We start from the raw sequence: 24,106 nt of genomic DNA, 5'->3' as shown, positions 1-24,106 counted from the left end.
ATTCTGGTGCGTGTTAACAAAATTTTTAAAAGGATCCTCAATGTTTCCCCTAAATGTAAGAGTGGGGTTTTTATCAAAGAGGCATCAGAAAAGAGGGATCGGTTCTGACAAAGAAGGAGTGGTGCAGCATTGTAAACCCACAAGCATGGGGCTTGTGAGAATTATCCCCTCCGTGGATCTAATTTTCCTTCCCAAACTTGTACATAATTCTTTGTAAGGTCTAGAGGGTTAGAGAGGGGCTGAGTGGCTGTGTTCCTTCAGAGACAACAGGTGTGACTTGTAACTGACTTTTAAAAAAGCCACAAGCCCTCTTTTGCAATCGTGAGGCCTGTTTTCTTTCACCCACATAATTACATTGAGACATCTTGCATACTGTAAGAGAAACACCCTTGGCTCTGACTGGCATGTGCTGTTCTTAGTATTATATATACCAGCGTTATATATCCTTCAACGTTATTGGAAGGGCGTGTCGGCCTCCTACTGATGTCACAACCCGCTCAGTCAATCCGTACGTGCTTTCGGCATTCAAAAGGCATCCTGTGTCGTCTTACTTTCCTCTTATGGAACATGCGGGGAAGGAGGCAAGATTCCCAAGGTAAGGGCTAATGCTTGAGACATGCTACTGGGTAGTAGGGTGGAAATGTACAACTGGAGGCTTTTGGTTGGTCTCCTAGCTGGAAGCCGCAATGACTTTGTAGAAGTTTGCAAAGCTGAATAATAAAAATAATAACTGTGCTTATGTACTGCTCTTCTAGACAGATTAGTGCCCCACTAAGAGCGGCGAACAAAGTCAGTGTTGTTATTATAACCACAATACAGCTGGGGAGCTGGGGCTGAGAGGAGTGGCTGACCCACAGCCACCTACTGAGCTCATGGCAGTAGTGGGATTCAAACCAGCAGAGTGCTGCTTCGCAGCCCAACCACTTAACCACTATGCTATGTCAGCTTAAATCTGAAGCAGAGGACCAGTACAAGGGCTTGGGGCGTGGAGCATTGTTAAAATGTGAGGTGCAGCAGAAACTCAAGACAGTCCTGAGATTTAGGAGCTTTGGACCCCGAAGCCCTTTTGGCAAATGCAGGGTGGGTAATGAATGAATGATTAAGGTTGCCAGCTTTTAAACTTGTCCTTCTAGCTGTTCCTTTAACATCAGTTTGATCTGCAAGCAGTTATCAGGTGACGTTATGAACTTCAAGCTGCGGAAAGCTTCAGGTGCCTATTTCCAATCATTAAACCTCTATTGGGGGATAGAAGGAAAGACAATATGATATAACCTGATCATGTCAGGACTCGGAAGCTATGGGAGACCACCAAGGAAGATTCTGCAGAGGACGGCAATTGCAAATCACCTCTGCTTCTCATTTGCCATGAAAGCCTCTTGCTGGGGTCCCCATAAGACAGTTGCGACTTGATGGCACATAGAAATGTATATAAGGGGACACGGCAATGTCAATAGTGACTGGTTGAGACAGTAAATGGCAGGAGAAATCTCCAGTCAGTATGACCTCATCCTCTTTTGCTTGCTGTGTTTGATGTCTGGAATTGCCTCCTGGAATGCTTTTTGTGATCTCATCTCTCTCACCTTCTCCAAATCCTTCTTCAACACTTTCTCTGCAAAGACTCTGACACAATTCCTTAGTTCCCCCTCCCCTTTCATGTCACTGCAATTGATGTGCAGGAGGCTGGCCTTCTGCACTGCGTAAGTGGCCTGCCACCCTGGGCATCTGGTGGCCTTCCGTGGCTGCATGGCACAGGCCTCCTGAGGCTGTGCGGAGCTGCTGCCGGGGCATGAAAGTGGCTGGGCACTAGTGTGTGCGGATGGTCAGTGTGATGATGTCACTTCCCATAATGATGTCATCACGCTGCCCCTGGAGCACTCCTGAATGTAAGTCCCCCTGCCTCTCCCCAGAGTCTGGTATGAGGTTAGACACCCATCTAGCGACCCTAATACCAGGGCATAGGAACTGCTGATTCAAAACTATTGCTGAATCTTGATTTAGCCCAAGCCCAAAATGGCTTCTAGCAGGAGCCACTGGGGGAATCCACAGTATGAAAGCTATCCCTAACAGCCACTATCCCAGAAGGCTCTTCTTCAAGATTTCTTAACCAAATGCACTGAATAGTGAAACAAACATTGACAAAGACCATATTCGTAGGAAGAGTGGCTATAAATTATGAAAAACGTGTAGGCCCAGAAGGGAGAGTGTATCCTCTTACACAATTTTGGATTCTATTCAGAAACAGTTACTGTCCCACATTGCTTTTGACTATTTGACATTATCCATCTGTTTCTGAAATCTCTGACATCAAAAAGTAGGGCTGCCAGGGCCCCCAGTGGGGCACTGGACTCCCCGCTCCCACTCTCCACTCCCCACCTCTACTCACCTGGCCGTCAGAGGGGGGAAAGGCAAGGGAATAGTAGGGTTACCAGGTCCCCTTACCTTCCCCGTGGAAGATGGGGGACCTTTTTGGTGGTCCCATGATGCTCCTCGTGTGCATGCACCCCCTCTGTGCCTGCATGATGACATCACTTCTAGGAAGTGATGTCATCATGCAGGCAAAGTGCTCAAGTGGTCTTGGCATGGTGTGATGACATCACTCCCAGAAGTGATGTTGTTGCACCACCCTGGAGTGCACCTGGGAGGCCCTTTCCCGCACCTTTTCCCCCACTGGCCAGGTGAGTGGTGGCGGGGGGGTAGATAGTGAAAGCGGGGCAACCTCTGCCTCCACTGGGGGAATGGGATCCCTAGGGAACAAACTTCCTGGATGCACTCCCAGTGCAGTGCAACGACATCACTCCCTGGTGTGATGACATCGTGCAGGTCCTGGAAGCACTCTTGTGGCTTCCACTGGATCAATTTGGGGCCTAAACACACGAGGGAAGAAGAAAAGTGACTGCTGCTCCCACCGCCACCATCCACCTGGCTAGAGAGGGAACATGCCTCCTGGGCACGATCTCAGGGCAGCGTGACAATGTCATTTCCAGGAATGACATCATGCAGGCCCCAGGAGCGCTCCTGCCCTTCCCAGTCTGCCTGTTTGGGGCCCAAATCAGCCTGGTGAGAAGCACAGGAGCGCTGCCGGGCCTGTGTGATGACATCCCTCCTGGAAGTGATGTCATCCCTCCTGGAAGTGATGTCATCCCACCGCCCCAGGAGCATGCGTGCATAAAGACAGAAGAAAAAGTGAGTGCCAGCCCCCCACCCCAGGAATGTAAGGGTACCTGACCACCCTATAAGAAAGAGTTATCTCTATTACTTTAAAGATAGCATTTAATGTAAAGGGGATTCCACCCCACCACCCACCACGGTCTGTGGCTTGGGTTTAAAATGTCCCTGTGTAATTGTGAATTTTTCCTTTGGCAGCCCTCCTGGCCTAGCTGCTCTGTTACCATTACTGATTAATTACTGAAGCTTATGATTCTTCTTAAAGTTCCGAAATGTTCATGTATAATAAATATTATTGTCAAAGGCTTTCATGGCCGGAGAGCGATGGTTGTTGTGGGTTTTCCGGGCTGTATAGCCGTGGTCTTGGCATTGTAGTTCCTGACGTTTCGCCAGCAGCTGTGGCTGGCATCTTCAGAGGTGTAGCACCAAAAGACAGAGACAATAAATATTATTGTTTGTCAAAATTAAGTTTCTTTTCTGGTTTGATCACCTTCCTCCTTTTCAAACTCATTTAGGGAAAATACATATGTTCAAATTACAAGGGAAACAGAGCATTTTCATTATGCAAAGAGCCCCTCGTTCTAAATTGACCTGATTCCGAGTCAGCATTTCCGCTGGATGCCGTGACATGAGTTCACAGAGTAAATGTGCTCATCAACATGTTGACTCCTGGCACCGAAATACAGCGCTGTCTCTCTGTGTCCAGTGTCAGGCGTAGCTCAGAGACTTCCCAGACAGGCCTCAACAAGCAGTGAGCAACCAGCAAGGTATTTTCTAACAATTCTGATTTCGTCTATATGTTCGCCTGTACTCTGTTGCTGATCCCATTGCCAATCCCAAGGAACTCCTAAATCTCAAACCAACCTCTTAAACCATATAGTTAACAGAACACCGTGAAATCTAACTACAAACAATCAAGGTATTGTCAAGAATATTTATATCAACGTCTATATTTTTGGTAAAGTGCAAAGAAGCATAAATATATTTGATTTGAGAGCCAGTTTGGTGTAGTGGTTAAGAGTGCGGGACTCTAATCTGGAGAACTGGGTTTGATTCTCCCCTCCTCCACTTGAAGCCAGCTGGGTGACCTTGGGCTAGTCACAGCTCTCTCAAAGCTCTCTCAGCCCCACCCACCTCACAGGGTGTTTTGTTGTGGGGATAATAATGACATACTTTGTAAACTGCTCTGAGTGGGCATTAAGTTGTCCTGAAGGGCGGTATACAAATCTAATGTTGTTGTTGTTGTTATTATTATTAAAAAAATATGTACGATTTTGTACAATAATTTCATAAGTCACAATTTGCAATTCCACAAGTCTCATTTACAACAGAAGATAGACGGGTGCAAAAAGTCAATGCTAAATAGCAGAGAACCTTGAGCCTCTATAAATAACCCTACTATAGCAGGAAATTTTACTTCATTTAAAGTGCTAATGCCAGTGAGGCCATTCATAAGTAAGTTTCAAAAAACATTTGCAAAGTCCTGCTACATAAGAAATAATCCCAAGGGTCCTTGATTGTTTGAAGTTAGCTTTCACGTTGTTTTGTTGACTATAGTACTTGTTCCATGATACTCTCTGTTGTTGTATAGCCTCTTAAGCCAAGCGCCCCCAAAATATTGCCCTCCTAGTTCTGTATCACATTTTTAAAAAATTCAGCCATATCTCCCTTCCAATCACTTGGATGCAAAATCCAGAGGAGTTAGCCGTGTTAGTCTGTAGTAGCAAAATCAAAAAGAGTCCAGTAGCACCTTTAAGACTAACCAATTTTATTGTAGCATAAGCTTTCGAGAATCACAGTTCTCTTCGTCAGATGCAAGAGGCACAATTAAAAGTAGCTGTGGGATCATCTACACTTCAGATGGGCATTGATTTACCTATTGTGACTTCTTTCCAAAAATCTTGGCAACTGCAGTTTGGGGAGAGGTCTGCTGCTCCTAAAAGATAATATTCTCAGCAACATCTATGTGAAAACACAGGTACCAGATAATGCTAACCTAAAAAGCAGGAGACCGGGGGGGGGGGGGGGGTTGGAAATCGTACTTTCCCTGGAGTCTAGACTCTACTGTCTTGAGTTGTCCGTTTTATTTCATTTCAAGAGCAACCTTGTTCTAGGATTCCTTGGGAGAAGGCATAACTGTAAAACAGGTTTAATTTCCATGTATGACTTCTTGTTTGTTTCCAAGATATTCTGTCGCTGAGCCTTATCGGGTGACCTTTGAAGCTCTATATTTCTGAAGGAATCGATTTCGCCAACCCTAGTTTATTATTACATGCAGTCTTCATAACTGGATATCTAAGCACTTCACCTATACCAGGGGGAAATTGTTGGCCAGTCAAAAGACAAATCGAATGGTTACCTGTGAGGATATTCATTGAGAGTTAAACTTTGGCAAGTAAATGCCCCTTGTTGGTTAGGCTTTCCCAAAAATTCTCAGCATGGATTAAAGTTGCAGGGACAGGGAACTGGAGTTCTGAATCTCATGAAATGTGATATATAGTACCAGGGGTCATTTCGTAGAAAAAGAGCTGGAGGAATGTATTAGCATAACTCATCAGCATATGCCACGCCCCTTGCCATCACCAGAAGTGTGTCATTAGCATGACTGATTTGCATATGCCACACCCCCTGTCATCACCTATCCTGGCTGTTTTGGACCCAATCCTGGCCATTCATGGCCAAAATTGGGCCCAAAATGGCAAAAAGGGACAAAAATGGCTGAAAAGGGGCCCAAAATGGTCAGAATCGGGCCGCTGCTGAGTGGGAGAGTGATCCACTACCCATCAGAGGCCTGATCCAGGCTGTTTCGGCCCCAATCCAGGCTGAAACAGGCCCAAAATGGCTGAGAGTCAGGTGGACAGGGCCACTTCACATGTGGCCTCTTTAGGGAACTGCCGGAACTGTGTTCCTGCGTGTTCCCCCTCGAAATGAGCCCTGTATAGTACAGTGAACATCCCATGTTTTCAGGGTCAAGGAAACTGACAATTGTCATCCAACTTCCACACAAACAATGAAATTCTAAACAGAGTTACTCCATTAAAATCAATGGGCTTAGACTGGAGTAACTCTGCTTAAGATTTCACTGTGAACAGTGGTGATTTGCAATTTGTAAATTTGTGATCTTGTTCCAATTTTTCCATTGCAGTATTCCCCCTGCCCCCAATTTTAGGTACCATTTTAACTATATTTTGTAAAACTTGGACAACATTGACTTGAAAATAACTCGTTAGAACTTTTTTCCCAAAAATCATATCTGTTATTTCATTATGCACAGCAGAATGAGTTGGATCCTACCAGCTTTTCCACTCTACCGTCTAATTCCCCGTTCACTGCAGCCTCTATTCCACATAGTTCTAAAGATCTTATCTTCTTTCTCCAGTGGAGAAATTGTTAGGCTCCACCCCAATATTGTCAGGAAACATCTAAGTGAAAAAGGATCTATACCTGTTAATAAAGAACTAAATCTTAATTCCATGGAATTTTAAACTATACATCCTTGGCTGACTGATTTAGAATATCATTAACACTTTCTTTGAAGACATGGGTTCTCTGACGAAAGCAACAATTCATGGGGCGTTCGTAACAACAATCCAAAAAAAGCACACAACACTCATACTTTCCACTGCAATATTATGCACTGCATTGCTCTGAGAAGTGCAAGAGTTCTGTACTATCACATGATGTTTAACCTCTGTTTGATTACTCTGATTCTGGTAAAACTGTCAATATTTCTGGTCACGTCAGTCAACTGTGAGATAAATACAGTGAGCAGAACATTCCAGTGAATCCACAAAAGATTGTGGATGTTTGCCCTTGTTGACACACGAGGGCTGCCGAATGCAACAGAACATCAGAGAAATAACATGGTAGGAAGAGGTCACATCGAGACATATGCTAGTTTATTTTACTTACTGACTTCATTTGTAGTTTACAAGATGCAGGTATTGTATCAGGCACCTAGGAACATTACATGTTGCCTTTTCTTGTTTTATAATGGCAATCGTTTGGTCTGGTGCTTCATTGTGGTTAAGCTATAAAGGGCCTTTGCTAACTCAATAAGCGAAGGATAACTTTTGCAAAAAAAAAAGATAGTTTAGCCCTTGACATCTAGTTCATAGGATGAATCCCTCCCATACGTTTAATAGAAGACAAAGCCTGATTAATTATTGCCTCTTTTGATTCTTTACAGCTGTAATTGTGTTTAACCATTAATTTCAGGTTCCAGATGTGACAAAGATACCTGCTAGCTACTGGTGAAGGCAGAATCATGGAATTTGGAGACATCTTGAAGGTGATCGGGGAATTTGGGTGGTTCCAGAAATGGCTGGTATTCCTGCTTTGCATTCCAAATTTCCTCACTCCTTTTCACATGTTTGGCCAAGTGTTCATCATTATGGACGTGCCACACTATTGCAACACAAGCTGGATCCGCAAGCTGAACTGGAACCTGACCGAAGGGCAGGAGTTGAACTTGACAATTCCTAGGAGGCCAGATGGATCTCTCGAGGAATGCCGTATGTTTACTCCCGTGCAAGAGGATCTTCCATCGATACAATTCAATTCCACAGAAAAATGCCAAGATGGTTGGATCTATCCTGCAGACGTTCAGCCAACATTGCTAACGGAGGTGTGTACATTTGCTGTTATCATAAGAAGTTGCCATATATGGAGTTTGACCTTTGGTCCCCCCTACTTCAGTTCTGCCCTTCTGATTTCCAGTGGCTCTCAGGCAGTGAAAGGTGTTTCCCAACACTTTCTACCTTTAACTGGGGATGCCAAAGATTGAACTTGGGACTTTCTGTATGCAAAGCTCTCCCACTGAACCATTTCGTGTCCTGAAATGATGCAATACAGGGTGCAGGCTTTCAGGTTCACCAGAACTCCGCTGAATGTTACGAAATTTTATTATTTTATTTTTTATTTATGTCATTTATAGTCCGCCTTCCTCACTGAGACTCAAGACGGATTACAAATTGTGAGATTAGCACAGTAGATATCAAGGACATTTCCATAAAAAAATGCCAAAGGGTAAATAAACGCAAGTTTACAAGGACGTGGTATTAGCAAGAATCCAATAAAGAGATGAAGAAATGCTGAAACAGAACATAAGCAATTCTAGGGCTGACATTAGACAACATGAAGCACAGGTATTATATAGGAGTACATATTTAAAGCAACAGATAATATGTAAGGCAACATAGTGGTGAAGTCTATGGTCCCTAACTCTTTAGCGAAGCATCTGAGACCCCCTCCCTACCATACAGCCCTCCTATCTGAGTAAAAAGCCTTTTTCAACCATTTGGGTTTGCATTGTTGTAGAAAGCCAGAAGAGTGGGGGCTCTCCTGACCTCCTCAGGCAGGCCGTTCCGCAGGGTAGGGGCCACCACAGAGAAAGCCTGTGTACGGGCTGCTGTCCATTTCACCCATGTGTAGGTTGGCACCTGCAGGAGACCCTGTTCGGAAGAGCGAAGCTGCCGTGGAGGAGCATAGGGAGGGAGGTGGTCTAGTAGGTATGCTGGACCAAGGCCGTGAAGAGCTTTGTATGTGAGAACCAATACCTTGAACTGAACACGGTAACTGATAGGTAGTCAATGGACTGACTGCAGAATGGAGGTGATGTTCATGTTCTTGATTGCTTCTGATAACTGTCGAGCCTCAGCATCTTGCACCAATTGGAGTCTCCTAGTTAACTTAAATGGGAGACCGATGTATAGTGCATTACAATATATAAGTCTTGATGTTACCATAGCATGGATCCAGGTGGCCAGGTGGGCCATGTTGATATAACAAACTACTTCCAGGCTAGAGTGAGGTTGTGTGTGTGTGTGGTCCAGGGGTGTGGTTTTAAGGTTTGTCCACTCTAGCATTCCTGACTTAAAAACATATCTCTTTTATCCCCCCACTTTTAATTTTGTGACCTCCAGTTTGATTAAAATTTCTGGTGAACTTGAAAGCTTGCCCACTGCAAAGAGTTGTGAGATCCATTCCAGGACACAAGCTCAGGTCTCATGAACTACCTGCCAGACCTACAATATTCCCAGTACCTCTTTTGAGGCCACATATTGCAGGGCTATACAGATAATTATGGAGAAATTCTCTTCAGGGAACCTGATCAGTTTTTACTGCAGTTCCAACCGAGAATAAACTACACTGATTTTGGTAGATAGCTGGTTTACAATGATAATGAAGCACGTTAAAGGGAATTGTTTGCTCTGAAAAATGAAAAGGTGAAGCAAAAAGAAAAGGGAGCTGCTGAATGCAGAAGAAAAATATAATGTTGTTGTGAGGCTCAATAAAAGGACTGTGTGTTCTTCTTCTAGTTTAACTTGGTCTGTGATCGAGCGCACTTAAATGACATCTCTCAATCTATTTACATGACGGGCCTTCTTGCTGGAGCTCTGGTATTCGGGCCACTGAGTGACAGGTAAGGAGATGCAAATCTTGGTGGCTACTTGCTTGTGCCTTCCACACCCCTGCTACATGAAGAAAATCTGTTGCTTCAGGAATTTCATTTGTATAAATGAGAGCCAGTTTCTTGTAGTGGTTAAGAGCGGCAGGACTCTAATCTGGAGAGCCGGGTTTGATTCCCCACTCCTCCACTTGAAGCCAGCGGGGTGACCTTGGGTCAGTCACAGCTTCTAGGAGCTCTCTCAGCCCCACCCACCTCACAGGGTGATTTGTTGTGGGGATAATAGTAACATACTTTGTAAACCGCTCTGAGTGGGTGTTAAGTCATCCTGAAGGGTGGTATATAAATTGAATGTTGTTATTGTTACTCTCCATACAAGGTAGCAGTTCAGGTGGGGCTATGTGCTCTCCACGTTCTGCCACAGGCATCTAAGTTGCTCCCAAGAGCATCTGCCTGAGTTTTTGGCTCAGCTTTGCAAGGAAGCGGAATAAATTATGCAATATATATACCTTTCTTAGGAACTTTTCCTGTTTTTCAGGCTGCGCACGAAAATATGCCTTAGGGCCGTGGGCAGCTGTTCTATGGGCGTGCCTTTAAAGCTGGCTTCAAGATCCCAACAGAAAATAAATATCCTTTCTTCTTCCGTGCAGTGTGCCCCGCATGAGTTAGCCTTTAGTTTAGCTGTGACTATCTCCTGCCTTACTTTCACGGTACCCAGAGCACTGCACAGAGGACACCGAGAAGGTCTCCCATCCAGGAACCGACCCGATCTAAACGTGCTTGGTTTGGATCAGAATTGCAGCCTGCTTAGCTTCAATAAGGCTCCGGGATGCATCCCTCATGCTTTGCTTTGCTTTGCTTTGTTTCATGTATGTCATTTATAATCTTCCTTTCTCATTGAGAGTTAAAGTGAATTACACACAGTGCGAGTCAGTACAGTCAATTTCAAAGACATTTCAACAACAATGTAACAAGGGATATAGATGCAAATTTGCAAAGATTTAAAACCAGCAGAAGTCCAATAAAGAGTTGAAGAAATGCTGAAACTGAATATGAGCAATTTTGATGTATTAAACAACATAGGATGGGAAATACACGTTAGGAAGTACCTAGGGACTCTCAAGTGAACCTCATCTCACATTTACCCCCTCCAACTTCCCATGCACTCGCTCACAGTCACAGTTCAGTTGGCTCCACGTGAGTACATTCATGCATTCAATATCAGTTTCTCCTCAACTGCTAGAAGTAACCCAGGCTGTTTACAACTGCCAAATTCCGTTTCCCCTCCTCCTACATCCATTCATTGAAATGCAGATCTTGACACCTTCGCACATGCAAATGGGCAAGTCAGAGGAGCCTACAGTACTTGCTCGACAGTGCCCGTCCTTGAGAGTTCTCACTGAACTGAATTGGAGCACTGCCCTCCCAACTCAGCTTTCATACTCACTTGCAAATGCAATCACACAAAGGGAGTTCCCATGAAAGCGGCATTCACGTGTGCCCAGCAAGAGACAGCCTCAGGGCCGGATCTAGGGTTGCCGGCGCCCAGGGCAACCCTAGTCTGACGCGACGCTGCGTGATGATGTCACAGAAGTGACGTCATCACGCAGGGTGGAGTATGCTGCCTACGTGGTGCGCCGGCGGAGGAAACGTGCGGGGGCTGGGAAGCTGCCTGCACCATTCGCTTCCCCGCAGGACAGGGGGCGGGGCAGGCGAATGGCGCGGGCGGCCTTGCAGCCCCCCGTGCTGCCTTTTGTCTGCCCTGCAGGACGGGGGGCGCATGGCAAGCCGCCCGCCCCCTGTCCTGCGGGGCAGCCGAAAGGCAGTGTGGGGGGCTGCGAGGCTGCCCGCGCTGCTGCCTGCGTGCTCCTGGCAGCTGGCAGCTGGCGCCCCCTCCCTGGCGGCGCTGGGGGCAGACTACTCCCCCTGCCCCCCCTCGATCTGGCCCTGGACAGCCTACACATGAACTGAAGACCACACATAAAATCCTGCACTTGAGCATCGTCAGGTAACTTGCAATGTGTATTTCCACTCATAGAAACTACTCAGTAGGATCATACTTAAAGCAACAGACAGTTCATAGTAGTAAAGTCAATAATCCCTATCCTTTTACTAGTGCATCGCTTTGAGATCACTTCCTCACAGTACAGCCCTCCTATTTGAGTAAAAAGCCCTTTTGAATAATCCAGTTTTGCATCATTTGCAGAAAGCCGGGAGAGTGGGAACTTTCCTGACATTTTCCAAGTGGGCCATTCCGTAAGGTGAGGGCCCCCACAAAGAACGCATGTGTACGGGCCGCTGTTGATTTTGCCCTTGTGCGAGGTGGCACCTGCAGACGGCTGTACAGATGAACGAAGCTGCTGTGGTAGAATACAGGAAGAGAGGCGGTCTTGTAGATATGTCAGACCAAGGCCATTAATAGCTTTGTATGTGATAGCCAATTCTTTTGCATTTCGCCCAGGGACTATGATGGCCTTGGGAGGTGGAATCCAATGTCAGGGCAGCCCAGGACATTACGGAAGAACCATTACCAGTCCAATAAGCAATGATGGCCACCTGTTTTTCTCTTATAACATCTGAATGAGGGTCTGCTGCACTGATATGGGTGATCAGGGGTCATTTTGTAGAAAAAGAGCGGGAGGAACTCATTAGCATAACTCATTAGCATATGCCACGCCCCTTGACCGTATTGGAAATGTGTCATTAGCACAACTGATTTGCATATGCCACACCCCCTGACATCACCTATCCTGGCTGCTTTGGACTGAATTCTGGCCATTCAGGGCCGAAATTGGGCCCAAAATGGCAAAAAGGGGCTGAAAATGGCCAAAAAGGGCCCCCAAATGGTCAGGATCGGGCTGCTGTTGAACGGGAGAGTGATCCACCACCCGTCAGAGGCCCAATCCAGCCTGTTTCGGCCCCAATCCAGGACGAAATGGGCCTAAAATGGCCGAGAGTCAGGTGGGTGGGGCCACCTGACATGTGACCTCTTTGGGGAACTGCTGGAACTGTGTTCCTGTGCGTTCCCCCTCGAAATGAGCCCTGTGGATGATGCATCCATGGATAAGGCTTGATTCTCTCTAACTCCCATTTCTCTCTGTGAAAGAAATCAAGAGAGCTGCAATTTGCTCAGCTCTGAAGGGAGGGGCAGGACCTTCCCCACTAGAAATTGAGAGTCTGTTACGAAGTACCTGGGGATGCTCAAGTGCAAGATTTTATGTGTGGTCCTCAATTCACATGCAGGCTGTCTCTTGCTTGGTGCTCGTGCATGCCGCTTTCACAGGAGCTCTTTTTGTGTGACTGCATCTGCAAGTGAATCCGGAGGGCAGAGCGCCAATTCAGTTCTGCTTTCACTGCAAGTACTGAAGGCTCCTTTGACTTTCCAATTTGCATTTCCTGAAGGTGTGAGAAAGTGTCAAGATTTGCATGTCAATGAATGGATGTGGGAGGTGGGGGAAACTGGGATTTCGGCAGTTCTCAACAGAGCATTTCCTTGTCAAAGATTACCTACAAGGGTAGCAAAGAAGGGCATAGCCAGAACTATTTCTTTACAGAAATGTAATGCAATAGTTTGCATCTATTTCAAATTACATTGTTATCAGAAGGGGAAAATGGAAAACACTGGTACCTCACAATAAACAGAATACTTTTAGCAGTCAAGGAGGAACTGGTATCAAACGTGAATATACTCATGTGGATTAAAGGGAAGTGTGACTATGCGAGTGAGCGCATGAAAATTTGGAGGGGGAACACATGAAATGTGGTTCACTTGAGCATCCATAGGTACTTAGTAACATACATTTCTGCATTGACTTTAACAGGGATTCAGCCTCAATTAAAATTATATTCTTTGACATAAGAGAAAGCATTGCCATTTTCACCATTATGGGAGCTGCAAAATTTTGCTCCGTCATTGGCCAACTTAGTCTTCCCTAAGTGAGATCTTGCTGCATGTGTGCAAGTTACCTCTCTGCAAAGAATCACTGCCTTATCCAAGATGATCATTTCAGGTGGGCGGTCGTGTAGATCTGCAGTAGAAGAGCATGTTTTGAGCGTAGTAGCACCTTAAAGACCATTTCAAGAGTCAAAGCTTCCTTCAAAGGAAATCTTGTTGGCTTTTAAGGTGCTTGGACTTGCATTCTCCAGGAGGTCCTGAAATATAGAATCCAGCAGTGGTCTGGCCGTTTCCACACTGCCTTAAAATAGCAGCAGGCTCCTGGAACGCTGGCGGCTTCTTTGCGTGATATGAGCTGAAAAAACGCCCTGCATCCGTTTTAAAGAAAACCTCGCGCGAAGAATCTGCCAGTGTTTCGGGAGCCTGCCGCTTTTTAAAGGTAGTATGGAAACAGCCATAACCAGGGCTTTTTTTGTGGAAAAAGAGGTGGTGGAACTTCGTGCGTTGCCTTCGGCGAAAATGGTCACATGGCTGGTGGCTCCGCCCCCTGATCTCCAGACAGAGGGGAGTTTAGATTGCCCTCTGTGCCACCAAGTGGCGCAGAGGGTAATCTAAACTCCCCTCTGTCTGAAGATCAGGGGGCGGGGCCACCAGCCATGTGACCATTTTCAAGAGGTGCCGGAACTCCGTTCCCCCACGTTCCAGCTGAAAAAAAGCCTTGGCCATAATGATGGACTTTATGCTGTTAAACATATGAAGCAAGCAGACAAAATCTAATGCTTTATGGTCCAGTCTTATGGGTCACCCGTCAGGCAGCGCTCCTGGGCTGCCCATGGGGGTTTACCGAAACCTGTTACCCAAGGTCCTATAAGTAGAGACGCCACAGATTGAACCTGGGATCTTTTGCATGCAAAGGATCTGTTCTGTCACTCGGCCATAATCCCACATTGTATGCACATGGAACAAAAGCTTAGCAGCTGCTTTTCCTTGGGATAATTTGGGCTAAGCAGTTTTCCTGTTCCAAATCACTCCCTCGTCCTCTGCTCCTCATTGTAGGTTCCCAAGCACAGACTGGACAGCCACCAGTCATAAAGGCTGTAGTTTGCATTTCTTGCATTAAATTGGAAAGTGGATGATTAGATTACCTAATAAAGCCTCTTCCAAATCTATAGCACCCTTTTCTAAAGCTAAAAGCAGCCATCTTTTAATACACCCGTGTGCATGTAATATGCGCATGTGTTCAAGCAATGATGACCGATTTTGACCTTCCTCGACTGACCGCCTTGCATTTCCTTCCCCCCAGGATCGGGAGTCGAAACATGATCTTGCTCACCCTTCTCTTGATGGGCTCCTTTGGAATCGGGGCAGGCTTTGCACCCAATTTGTACGTCTACATCGCCTTGAGGTTCATTGTGGGCTCTGCTTTTTCTGGAATCAGCATAAGCATGGCAGCTTTAAGTAAGACTCCCCGTACCAGAACTTTTGGGGGGAGGAGTTAACTTGCATTCAAAACTCGACAGCTTCTGGGAATCCAATTTATGTCCCTCCCTGGTTTTTAAAGAATCTTTCATCTGAAATTTCTGTCTGTCCGTACATCTATCTATCTATCTATCTATCTATCTATCTATCTATCTATCTATCTATCTATCTATCTATCTATCTATCTATCTATCTATCTATCTATCTATCTATCTATCTATCTATCTATCTGTCTGTCTGTCTGTCTGTCTGTCTGTCTGTCTGTCTGTCTGTCTGTCTGTCTGTCTGTCTGTCTGTCTGTCTGTCTGTCTGTCTGTCTCATTGTGACTCAAGGCTAGCTAGAATGTAAAAATTGATAGTCCAGAAATGAGCCTTCCATGCGGCAAGGTGAAATATCTTCCCTCATGTTGATAATAAGGTACCTTTGTGTGTATGTGGCTGTCTCTTAGTTTCAGAGACTATGAAATGAAGAGCTTAGGGGTGGTCCCTGTAGATCAGGTCATGGACTTTGGTGAAGCAGGCCCAGCAGTACCTGTCAGGATAAATGCCTACCTGTGCTGTGTTCTTCAGGGTAGCATCGGATGGATACACAGAATAATGAAATCAGCGATTTCTGTTTTCCTTAGAACTGTTCAAACACTTAACTTGAAGATTCTATTCATTTTGATCTCTCCCCTCCTCCAAGTATGCTTGATTCTCCGCCCCTCATTTATAGTCACAACAACCCTGTTAGGTGGGTGAGAGTGACTGATCCAAACTGACTTATGCTGAGTTGGACTATTGGTTTATCAATAGTCTGAATCTTTGCTTTTAAAGAGTCTGACCATTTCTGTACCCTTCTAGGTTCCGAGTGGGTCGGGGCTTCCTACCGCCCCCTTGCAATGATTATTACTCACTGCGCAAACGCCATGGGGCAGATGGCCTTGGCTGGCTTGGCATATGGCATTCGGGACTGGAGGCTCTATCAGATTGTTGGCTCAGCTCCTGCATTATGTCTCTTTTTTTACATATGGTGAGTGTTGCACGAGTATCTGATATTATTGCTATAGCCAGATAGATTATTTATACAAGGTATGTGCTCTGTTCAGCCGGCATATGGTGACCCCATACTCGGGTCATTCCAGGGAAGAAAAGTACAGCAGTGCTTGGTGACAATATATAATGATATACCATTAGAATTGTGGGACGGGATGAATGTGTTTGTGATTCTGGGTAGTGTGGTGGTGGAGAGTGCCCTGAAGTCACAGCTGACTTATTGCAACCCCTAGCGGGGTTTTCATGGCAAGAGACTAACAGAGGTGGTTTGCCATTGCCTGCCTCTGCAACCCTGGTCTTCGTTGGAGGTCTCCCATCCAATTACTAACCAAGGCTGACCCTGCTTAACTTCTCAGACCTGACGAGATCAGGCTCGGCTAGGCTATCCAAGTCAGGGCCTGGGTAGCATATATGCTGTGATTCTGTTCAATCATAAAATTTAGTCGATGTATCTTTAAGAGTCAATGTAAGAAACAAAGCTTTCTTTTTATTGTTTAAACCCCCAAGTTCCTAGCACTTATGGTTGTAAAAATAGGACTGGAAGAATTTACGCAATGCCTGGTGAAAGCTCAGAAGCTAGAGAGGGATCTCCAACCTTTGGAGCCTGCAGGCATCTTTCAGATTTTTAGGGGGGGGGGGGTGAACATCACCCTAAAACATCAACCTAAAAAGACTGCCACAGAAGGCGGAGCCAAACCCAAAATGGCTGCTTTAGGAGGTGGACCCAAATAGAATATCTCCTGCTACATCACTAGTTGGAAGCAGGAAATTCTGAGAAGACAACAACAACATTCAATTTATATACTGCTCTTCAAAGCAACTTAACACCCACTTAGAATGGTTTTAAAGAATGTTATTATTACCTCCACAACAAACGCCCTGTGAGGTGGGTGGGGCTGAGAGAGCTCAGGAAGAGCAGTGACTGACCCAAGGTCACCCAGCTGGCTTCAAGTGGAGGAGTGGGGAATCAAACCTGGCTCTCCAGATTGGAGTCCTGCTGCTCTTAACCACTACACCAAACTGTAGGGAGATGCAATAGAACATTGTATCTCCTTACACTGGACGAACACGCGCCAAGGCGTCCTGTGTAGAGAGACTCTTAAGATCTGGGTAACCCAGCATTTGCTGAAATTCTCCTCGCAATTCTAGTGACCCTTAAGAACTCCATTCACAATACACAGCAAGCTAATGAATGGAGCTAATTAACCTGCGGTGCTTCCTGCTATCCCCTCCTTTGCAGGGTCCTTCCCGGTTCTGCTCGATGGCTTGTGACGAGAGGGAAAATAGAAGAAGCAAAGAAGGTGATTCGAAGGGCAGCACAGATCAACAAGCGGAGCATCCCGGAAGAGTCACTCAATCAGGTGTCAAAGGCCGGGGTTTCTGATGTTCATTTTTCTAACAAAAGATTTGTGATGAAAGAAAATGTTTTTTGGGGAGGGGATCTGGGGGAAGAGAGGTTTTGGTAGGTGTGGGGCAGTTGTGGGTGGATCTAGGGTCCAAGCCAAGTTCAAAAACAATTTCCTTACCTAAAATGTACCGTTGCGGAGAAGAAAAATGTCCCTGCCTCTTGCTTTTTCTAGCAGCTGGCCCCAGTGCAGAAGGCTTTTGGTTGTCACTGCTATGAATGTTGTTCTTTTATCCTAAACTGTGCTGCATCTCAAGGTTTTATTGAGAACAAAAATACACCAAGTCCCGTAGCGTGAACAATAATGTTAGGCCTGTATTGCTAACCTTTAGATTCTGGCTAATAGACACCTCGTCCTCATCCCCGCGAAATGCAATCAACAAATCCAAAGTCTTTAAAACAATTTTAAAGTAGAAGTGCTAGAACATAATTAACAGTGAATCTATAATAAACAGATTTACAGTTTGTCACCATTGACAGCCACTGGTATACTGAAAACTGATTGCTGTTTTTCATCAGGAATTTCATTCCTAAATCTACAATATCTGATCATTCATAAATATACATGGGTTCTACATTAATCCCCATTGACCATGACAGCAAGAATAAATGTACAATAAATATTACAATAAGTATTATAATAAATGGTTCACTACAAATAGTTAATAAATATACACTGTTGTGCACATTTGTTTATGAATGATCAGTTATTGTAGAATTTATGAATGAAATTTCTGATGAAAAACAGCAGTTGGTCTTTGAGCGTGCCGGTGGCTGGCAATGGGGACAAACTGTAATTGTATTGATTATAGATTCACTGTTAATTATATTCTAGCACTTGTTAAAAAGACTTTGGATTTGATTATTGCATTTCGCAGGGACGAGGTGTCTATTGGCCAGTTGTTACATGCCTGTGAGAACCCTATTGTGTGGTTTTGGACCTTTAGATTTTGGCTGATGTTGAATAGTAAAGAGTCCAGTAGCACCTTTAAGACTAACCAACTTTATTGTAGCATAAACCTTTGAGAGCCACAGCTCTCTTCGTCACATGCATCTGACGAAGAGAGCTGTGGCTCTCAGAAAGCTTATGCTACAATAAAGTTGGTTAGTCTTAAAGGTGCTACTGGACTTTTTCCTATTTTGCTACTAACACGGCTAACTCCTCTGGATCTATGGCTGATATTGTGTCCCTTTCATTTTGTACATTTTGAAGCTGGCTCCTGAAAAGAAGGCCAAATCTGGAAATATCTTGGATCTTTTTAGGAAGCCACACCTAAGGAAACTGATTTTAATTATGGCCTGGGTCTGGTAAGTCTTCCAAGCTCTGTAGCCATAAAAATACTAGTACACTTTCTGTTTGACGTGTGGAAGGACAGTCTCTGTAATGTTCTCGGTCTTGGGGGACTCTATCAGGAAAATGGGCATAATAATCTACATCCCTAACTTTAACTTAAAAATTTGCACAAGTTAGGACAAGAATGGTCTCTTACTCTGCGGTTATCAAGCGGTAACTGCTCAGTTTCTGCACAGCATACCTATGTCCTGTTGAGTAGCTTATTGCTTGGTGCTAAAAAAAGAAACTTAGGGAGTGAGGAAGTTGTTTGTGCTGGAAGTTTTACAATATTGCAAATGTTAATAATGACAGAGAACTCCAAACTCTTCAAACCATTCTCTTCTTCTATGGCATCTCATTGCACACACCATAGACATGAAGCGGTATTGCAGTTAAAATGCATAAAAATGAACCCAGTCCCCAGATGAATTGTACTTTGCTCGCAGGTTTGTGGACAGTCTGGTGTACTATGGAGTGAGCCTTCACGTTGGGGATTTCGGCCTGGACATCTACATGACCCAGCTTGTGTTTGGAGCTGTTGAAATACCAGCACGGGCCTCCTGTATCTTCCTGCTCCAGTGGATGGGGAGAAAGAAATGCCAAGCTGCTTGGCTTCTGCTGGCAGGAGTCATTTGCCTGATCATTCCGGCTATCCCCAAAAGTACAGTCATTCTTTAAGTAAAATACAAACTGGGCAAATGAGGGCCAAGAGGAGAGCGTTCTAGTGGTTAGAATGTGGGAAGCCTAGCACCCAAATTCCCTCTCTGATGTGAAACAGTGATAAATAAATTATGTGGGCCCCAGAAACCTAATTAAAGGATTTCATGTTTGGGCCGTTAGCAGAGTCTATCGTACGACATAGGAAGCATGATTATAGGTGGTTGCGAGCAGGTTCTGCTGGCTGGTATGTGTGCAGGGATGAAAATAACAAAAGCATATACTTGCTTTATATTTAGAAAAGAAATGAAAGTTCTTTATTGCAGGAACTCCATACTTTGATAGGAAAGGAAGAGAGACAGATCCTCACTGCCTGTCAAGTCTAAGGATGGACATGGATGGCAGGGCAAGGCCTGCATCCCTGCTGCCAAGATGGAGGGAGGAGAAGGAGAGAGGTGTTGCCTGGAACACAGCCAGGAAGAGAAGGAATGAGAGGGAGGAAGTCAGGAGGAGGAAATCCTGAGAATAGCAATCTGCATATCAAAGGGACAGTCAGAGCAGTAAACAATAGTTCCAGTTCCAGTTCAGGATTTATTGCATTGGGCCAAAGGCTATTGCAAACAATAAAACAGTAGCAAAAATATAAGTGACAATACAGATAAAATATACAATTCAAGCTGAATAAAACATGATAAGAATTATACTATTGTGCTTGCAGCTTATTGACAGCCCTGAGCTGTCACAACCTTCTCTCGAATTTTCCCTGTTGCAAGGGCAAAAAGAGTGACCTTGTACGAGGTCTCTGGGTCCACATCTGCTAATATGGCAACAATGTTTTCATTATCTTATTTGGGTCCCAAAGTGGCTAAGATTGGGCTTAGAAATTTCTTTCTAAGGGATGTGTAGAGTGGGCAGTGTAGCAGATTGTGACACAAGTCTTCTGGCTTGGGTAAACAATAGTAAACAGTAAACAGAGTGCCCTGACCTCTCTATCTTCATAACTCTTTGGTTTGTCCTCCTCTGACACCTGAGGAGAGAGACAGCGCTGGATCCTCCTCTTCCAACAAGGAGAGTCATAGGGTTGCTGGACCCTGGCCACCATCACCTCTTTTTTTTTGCCTGCCAGCATCTGAAACACTGACGAGGGAAAAAAGCGGGGGCATTGGATTGTATAGTTTTACCATAGAGTTTTTTTTAAATCCTAGAGCTTCCCATAACACCACTTTCCGTTTTTACTAGAGGAAAGGGCAGTTTCAATGGTTTCACATCCCCCCTGAGCTCCCTTCCCTCCTCAAATCCTGCCTTTCCCAAGGCTCAACACACAAATCTCCAGGAATTTCCCAACCCAGAGCTGGCGCCTTCCTTTTAAAAGAGAAGTGGAATGGCTGTTGGATAACAGAGGAGAGCCTTCAGCAAAGAATAAAGGGGAAGAGGGGCAGTAATCCTTAAGCACGTCCCTTTTCTTAGCAGTCAAGTGCTAGAGTGTATTGGGGCCTACCGGGCTGAATGTGATCTGCCATCATATGTCCCAGCTTGCCTGGTCCTCAGCATCTTCCCTGTTTACAGTTGCCAACTCCAGGCTGGGAAATTTCAGGGGGGTTGGGGGGTGGAACTTGGGTACGGTAGGGTTTGGGGAGGGAAGGGACTTCTGTAGGGTATAGTAGAGTCCACCCTCCAAAGCAGCCATTTTATCCAGGCCAATTGACCTCTGTTCCCTGGAGGTAACTTGTAACTCCGAGGATATCTCCAGGTTCTACCTGGAGTCTGGCACCCTGTTGCTATCTGGGCAAGCAGCTGAAACCCAAGGCTTATCCTACTTCTACCGGGCTACCGTATATGGCTAATGGGCTGTCTGAAAACACTTCTGTGTCAAATAATCTGTTTGCTGAAGTCCCTTTTAATCCCACCTTCTCCTAGGAAACTCAGGGCAGCATACATTGTTTTCCCCTCCTCTATTTCATATGCACAACGACCCTGTGCGGTAGATTAGGCCGATAGAGTGGCTGGCTCAATTTAACCTACAGAGCTTCATGACTGACTAGGAATTGGAATCTGGGTCCCCCCGATCGTAGTCCTACACTTTTAACTGCATCACACCGGCTCTTGTTTCTAGTTGTCAAATGGTGGCAGATTTCCGGGAAGGCAATTATGGTTTCTTTCTAATGTCTTCTCCTGTGGTCTGTCTTTGCCCAGCTCTCCCCATCGTCGTAACCGTGCTGGCTGTTATCGGCAAGGCTGCTCTTGCGGCCTCCTTTTCGACCACCTATGTGTTCTCCGCAGAAGTATTTCCCACGGTTGTCAGGTGAGGATCTTGTTATGGTTTCAGCTCATGTTGGCTGGTAGAGGGAGTGATCCTGAGGCTTCCAACCAGATATGAAACACATTTAGGATTACTTTAATACCAATGCCATAACATCACTTCCTGTTCAACCTAGAAGTGATAAGTGTCTTGTAGGATGACGTTCTTCTGGGGTAAATTAGAGTGTCACTTGATATGATGATGTCACATCTCGGTCACTCGAGAAATGACGTGATGACCAGGGCTTTTTTTCTGGGAAAAGAGCTGGTGGAACTCAGTGGTGGAACTCAAGACCACACAATGACATCACTTTGGGTCAGCTGGAACAAGGGGGAGTTTTTTAAAGTTTAAATCGCCCTCGGCAAAAATGGTCACATGGCTGGTGGCCCCGCCCCCTGATCTCCAGACAGAGGGGAGTTTAGATTACCCTCCGCTCTGCTTGGCAGCGTGGAAGGCAATCTAAACTCCCCTTTGTCTGGAGACCCGGGGGCGAGGCCACTGGCCATGTGACCATTTTTAAGAGGTGCCAGAATTTCATTCCACTGTGTTCCCGCTGAAAAAAAGCCCTGGTAATGACATTAGTGTGATTCTGAAAAAGTAAGTGCCCAGCCCCCACGATCTCCTAATCTTGTTTTTTTAGTGATCTTTCTAATGTTTTTTTTTTCAGTTTCTTGTTTTTATATTGCTGTTACTTGCCTGGAACCCAAGAAGAGGCAGAAATATAAATGGGAGAAAGGCAGGAATATAAAAAAATTCAAAACAAATAAATAAAATTTAAAAAATGTTTCTTTAGAAGCTAAAATGACAAAACAGAGGCTATTGTACCTTGGTCAGATCATGAGAAGACAAGACTCTCTGGAAAAGTCAATAATGCTAGGAAAAGTGGAAGGCAGCAGGAAAAAAGGAAGACCTAAAACGAGATGGCTTGGTGGTTGTTGGGGGTTTTCCGGGCTGTATTGCCGTGGTCTTGGCATTGTAGTTCCTGACGTTTCGCCAGCAGCTGTGGCTGGCATCTTCAGAGGTGTAGCACCAAAAGACAGAGATCTCTCAGTGTCACAGTGTGGAAAAGATGTAGGTCATTTGTATCTACTCAGGAGGGGTGGGGTTGAGCTGAGTCATTCTGTAAGAGTTTCCCAGGGTGTGGAATGCTAATGGCGGGAGGCTTCACTGAATCCTGAGGAGATGGCTTGGCTCAATAAAAGAAGCCACGTCCTCCAGTTTGCAGGATCTGAGCAAGTCTATTAATGACCAGACGTTTTGGAGGTCTTTCTTTCATAGGGTTGCCATAGGTTGGAGGCGACTTGACGACACATAACACACTGTGCATATTTGTAATTTCATGGAGCTTCTTTCTCTCTTCTTCCGCCATTATGCACACCCAGCATCATCCACAACTTTCTGTGCTTTGCTTCCTCCACCAGGCAGACCAGCTTAGGTTTGTGCTCCATGTCTTCCCGAATCGGTGGTATCCTTGCGCCACTGGCTGGTATTTTGGATGAGATCCACCCTGCGATTTCAATGGTGCTATTTGGAAGCACGGCATTGGTTGGGGGGATCCTCTGCTTCTTTCTTCCTGAGACGCGGAACAGAGATCTTCAGGATGACACAACCAAGGCGTCATCAAGTCAGCTGTGAGTTGCTGAGCATTACGAAAAAACTGAAGCCGAATTTGGTTTGTGTTTCGCTTTGCGAATAAGTCACTGGGAATTGCGAATAAGGAGCTGGGAACTGGGAACCAACGTCAGCTTCCTTGCTAAAAAGCCCTTTGCAAGGAGCAAAAACCGTCACCTTTTTCACAGTGGGAAACTCCAGCTAAGTAAAGCCCAGCCAGAAATCTGCATGGTGAAGTGCTTATCATAATGGCGAATCTGGCCTTCTCTGCTGCTGATGCTAACTTGGTATTAGCAGTTGATGGGTGATGCGGGGAGAGGTTTGGTTAGCTTAACAGCTGTTTTGTTTTAGTGTTTAGAGGAGTGTGAAAAATAAGTACCAACACTCTTTCAGTTTGCAAAGACGCCACTTCCTGGTTGCTTTTCAGGGGAGGGGGTGTCACTGAAGGCAGCTTCAGGAGGGGCTGCATGCAATTCTGCACTGGTGAAATGTCAGTGCAAGAAAATGAGACTGGATTTTGGAGGAGGGAAGGAATTCTCTGATATTTAACAATATTTCTTTTCTTTAGATCCGACAAGGCAGTCCACAGTAGTGTTAAAAATGGATCTGTGGATGAGAAAGACGGACACCGGATTACAGAGACCACCATGAGTACATTTTTGTAGTGGCGAGAACAAATCTCTTGGCTTTGAAAGGAAAGACAGAACGTTCATTTTTTTAAAGGATAATTTTATTGATAAATATTTTTGGTATCCTTGATTCTGCTGTCACGAACAAATAGGCAGCTCTCCCACCATGCTTGAGCTGGTTCTTTTGGA

At 45.2% G+C, this 24,106-nt stretch overlaps 1 protein-coding gene across 5 annotated transcripts; it reads left to right on the top strand.

Annotated features, from left to right (window-relative positions):
• Nucleotides 1-511: 511 nt before the first annotated feature.
• On the top strand, nucleotides 512-23,996 carry LOC129337662 (solute carrier family 22 member 13-like). Of its 5 annotated transcripts, XM_054991550.1 has the most exons (13): nucleotides 512-595; nucleotides 3,681-3,932; nucleotides 7,384-7,456; nucleotides 7,548-7,792; nucleotides 9,486-9,589; nucleotides 14,773-14,927; nucleotides 15,792-15,960; nucleotides 17,224-17,344; nucleotides 18,602-18,696; nucleotides 19,168-19,382; nucleotides 21,572-21,680; nucleotides 23,099-23,308; nucleotides 23,857-23,996. In XM_054991550.1, the coding sequence occupies exons 4-13, from the start codon at nucleotides 7,559-7,561 to the stop codon at nucleotides 23,951-23,953; spliced, it is 1,509 nt and encodes a 502-aa protein (XP_054847525.1). In that variant the 5' UTR covers nucleotides 512-595; nucleotides 3,681-3,932; nucleotides 7,384-7,456; nucleotides 7,548-7,558; the 3' UTR covers nucleotides 23,954-23,996. The 5 variants fall into 5 exon arrangements, with proteins under 5 accessions (XP_054847525.1, XP_054847523.1, XP_054847527.1 ...); XM_054991548.1 differs by having other exon boundaries at nucleotides 7,384-7,792; XM_054991552.1 differs by lacking the exon at nucleotides 3,681-3,932 and having other exon boundaries at nucleotides 549-595.
• Nucleotides 23,997-24,106: the final 110 nt, after the last annotated feature.

The sequence above is a fragment of the Eublepharis macularius genome, chromosome 11 (genome assembly GCF_028583425.1).
Source record: "Eublepharis macularius isolate TG4126 chromosome 11, MPM_Emac_v1.0, whole genome shotgun sequence".
Taxonomy (NCBI): domain Eukaryota; kingdom Metazoa; phylum Chordata; class Lepidosauria; order Squamata; family Eublepharidae; genus Eublepharis; species Eublepharis macularius.
This window is presented reverse-complemented; position numbering and strand designations above follow the sequence as displayed.

Bases quoted from the DNA above. Each gene is read 5' to 3' on its own strand.
- LOC129337662 (XM_054991548.1), top strand. From the start codon at position 7,433: ATGGAATTTGGAGACATCTTGAAGGTGATCGGGGAATTTGGGTGGTTC. The intron at 9,590-14,772 runs GTAAGGAGATGC...CCTTCCCCCCAG, and splicing joins TTCGGGCCACTGAGTGACAG to GATCGGGAGTCGAAACATGA. The intron at 14,928-15,791 runs GTAAGACTCCCC...GTACCCTTCTAG, and splicing joins CATAAGCATGGCAGCTTTAA to GTTCCGAGTGGGTCGGGGCT.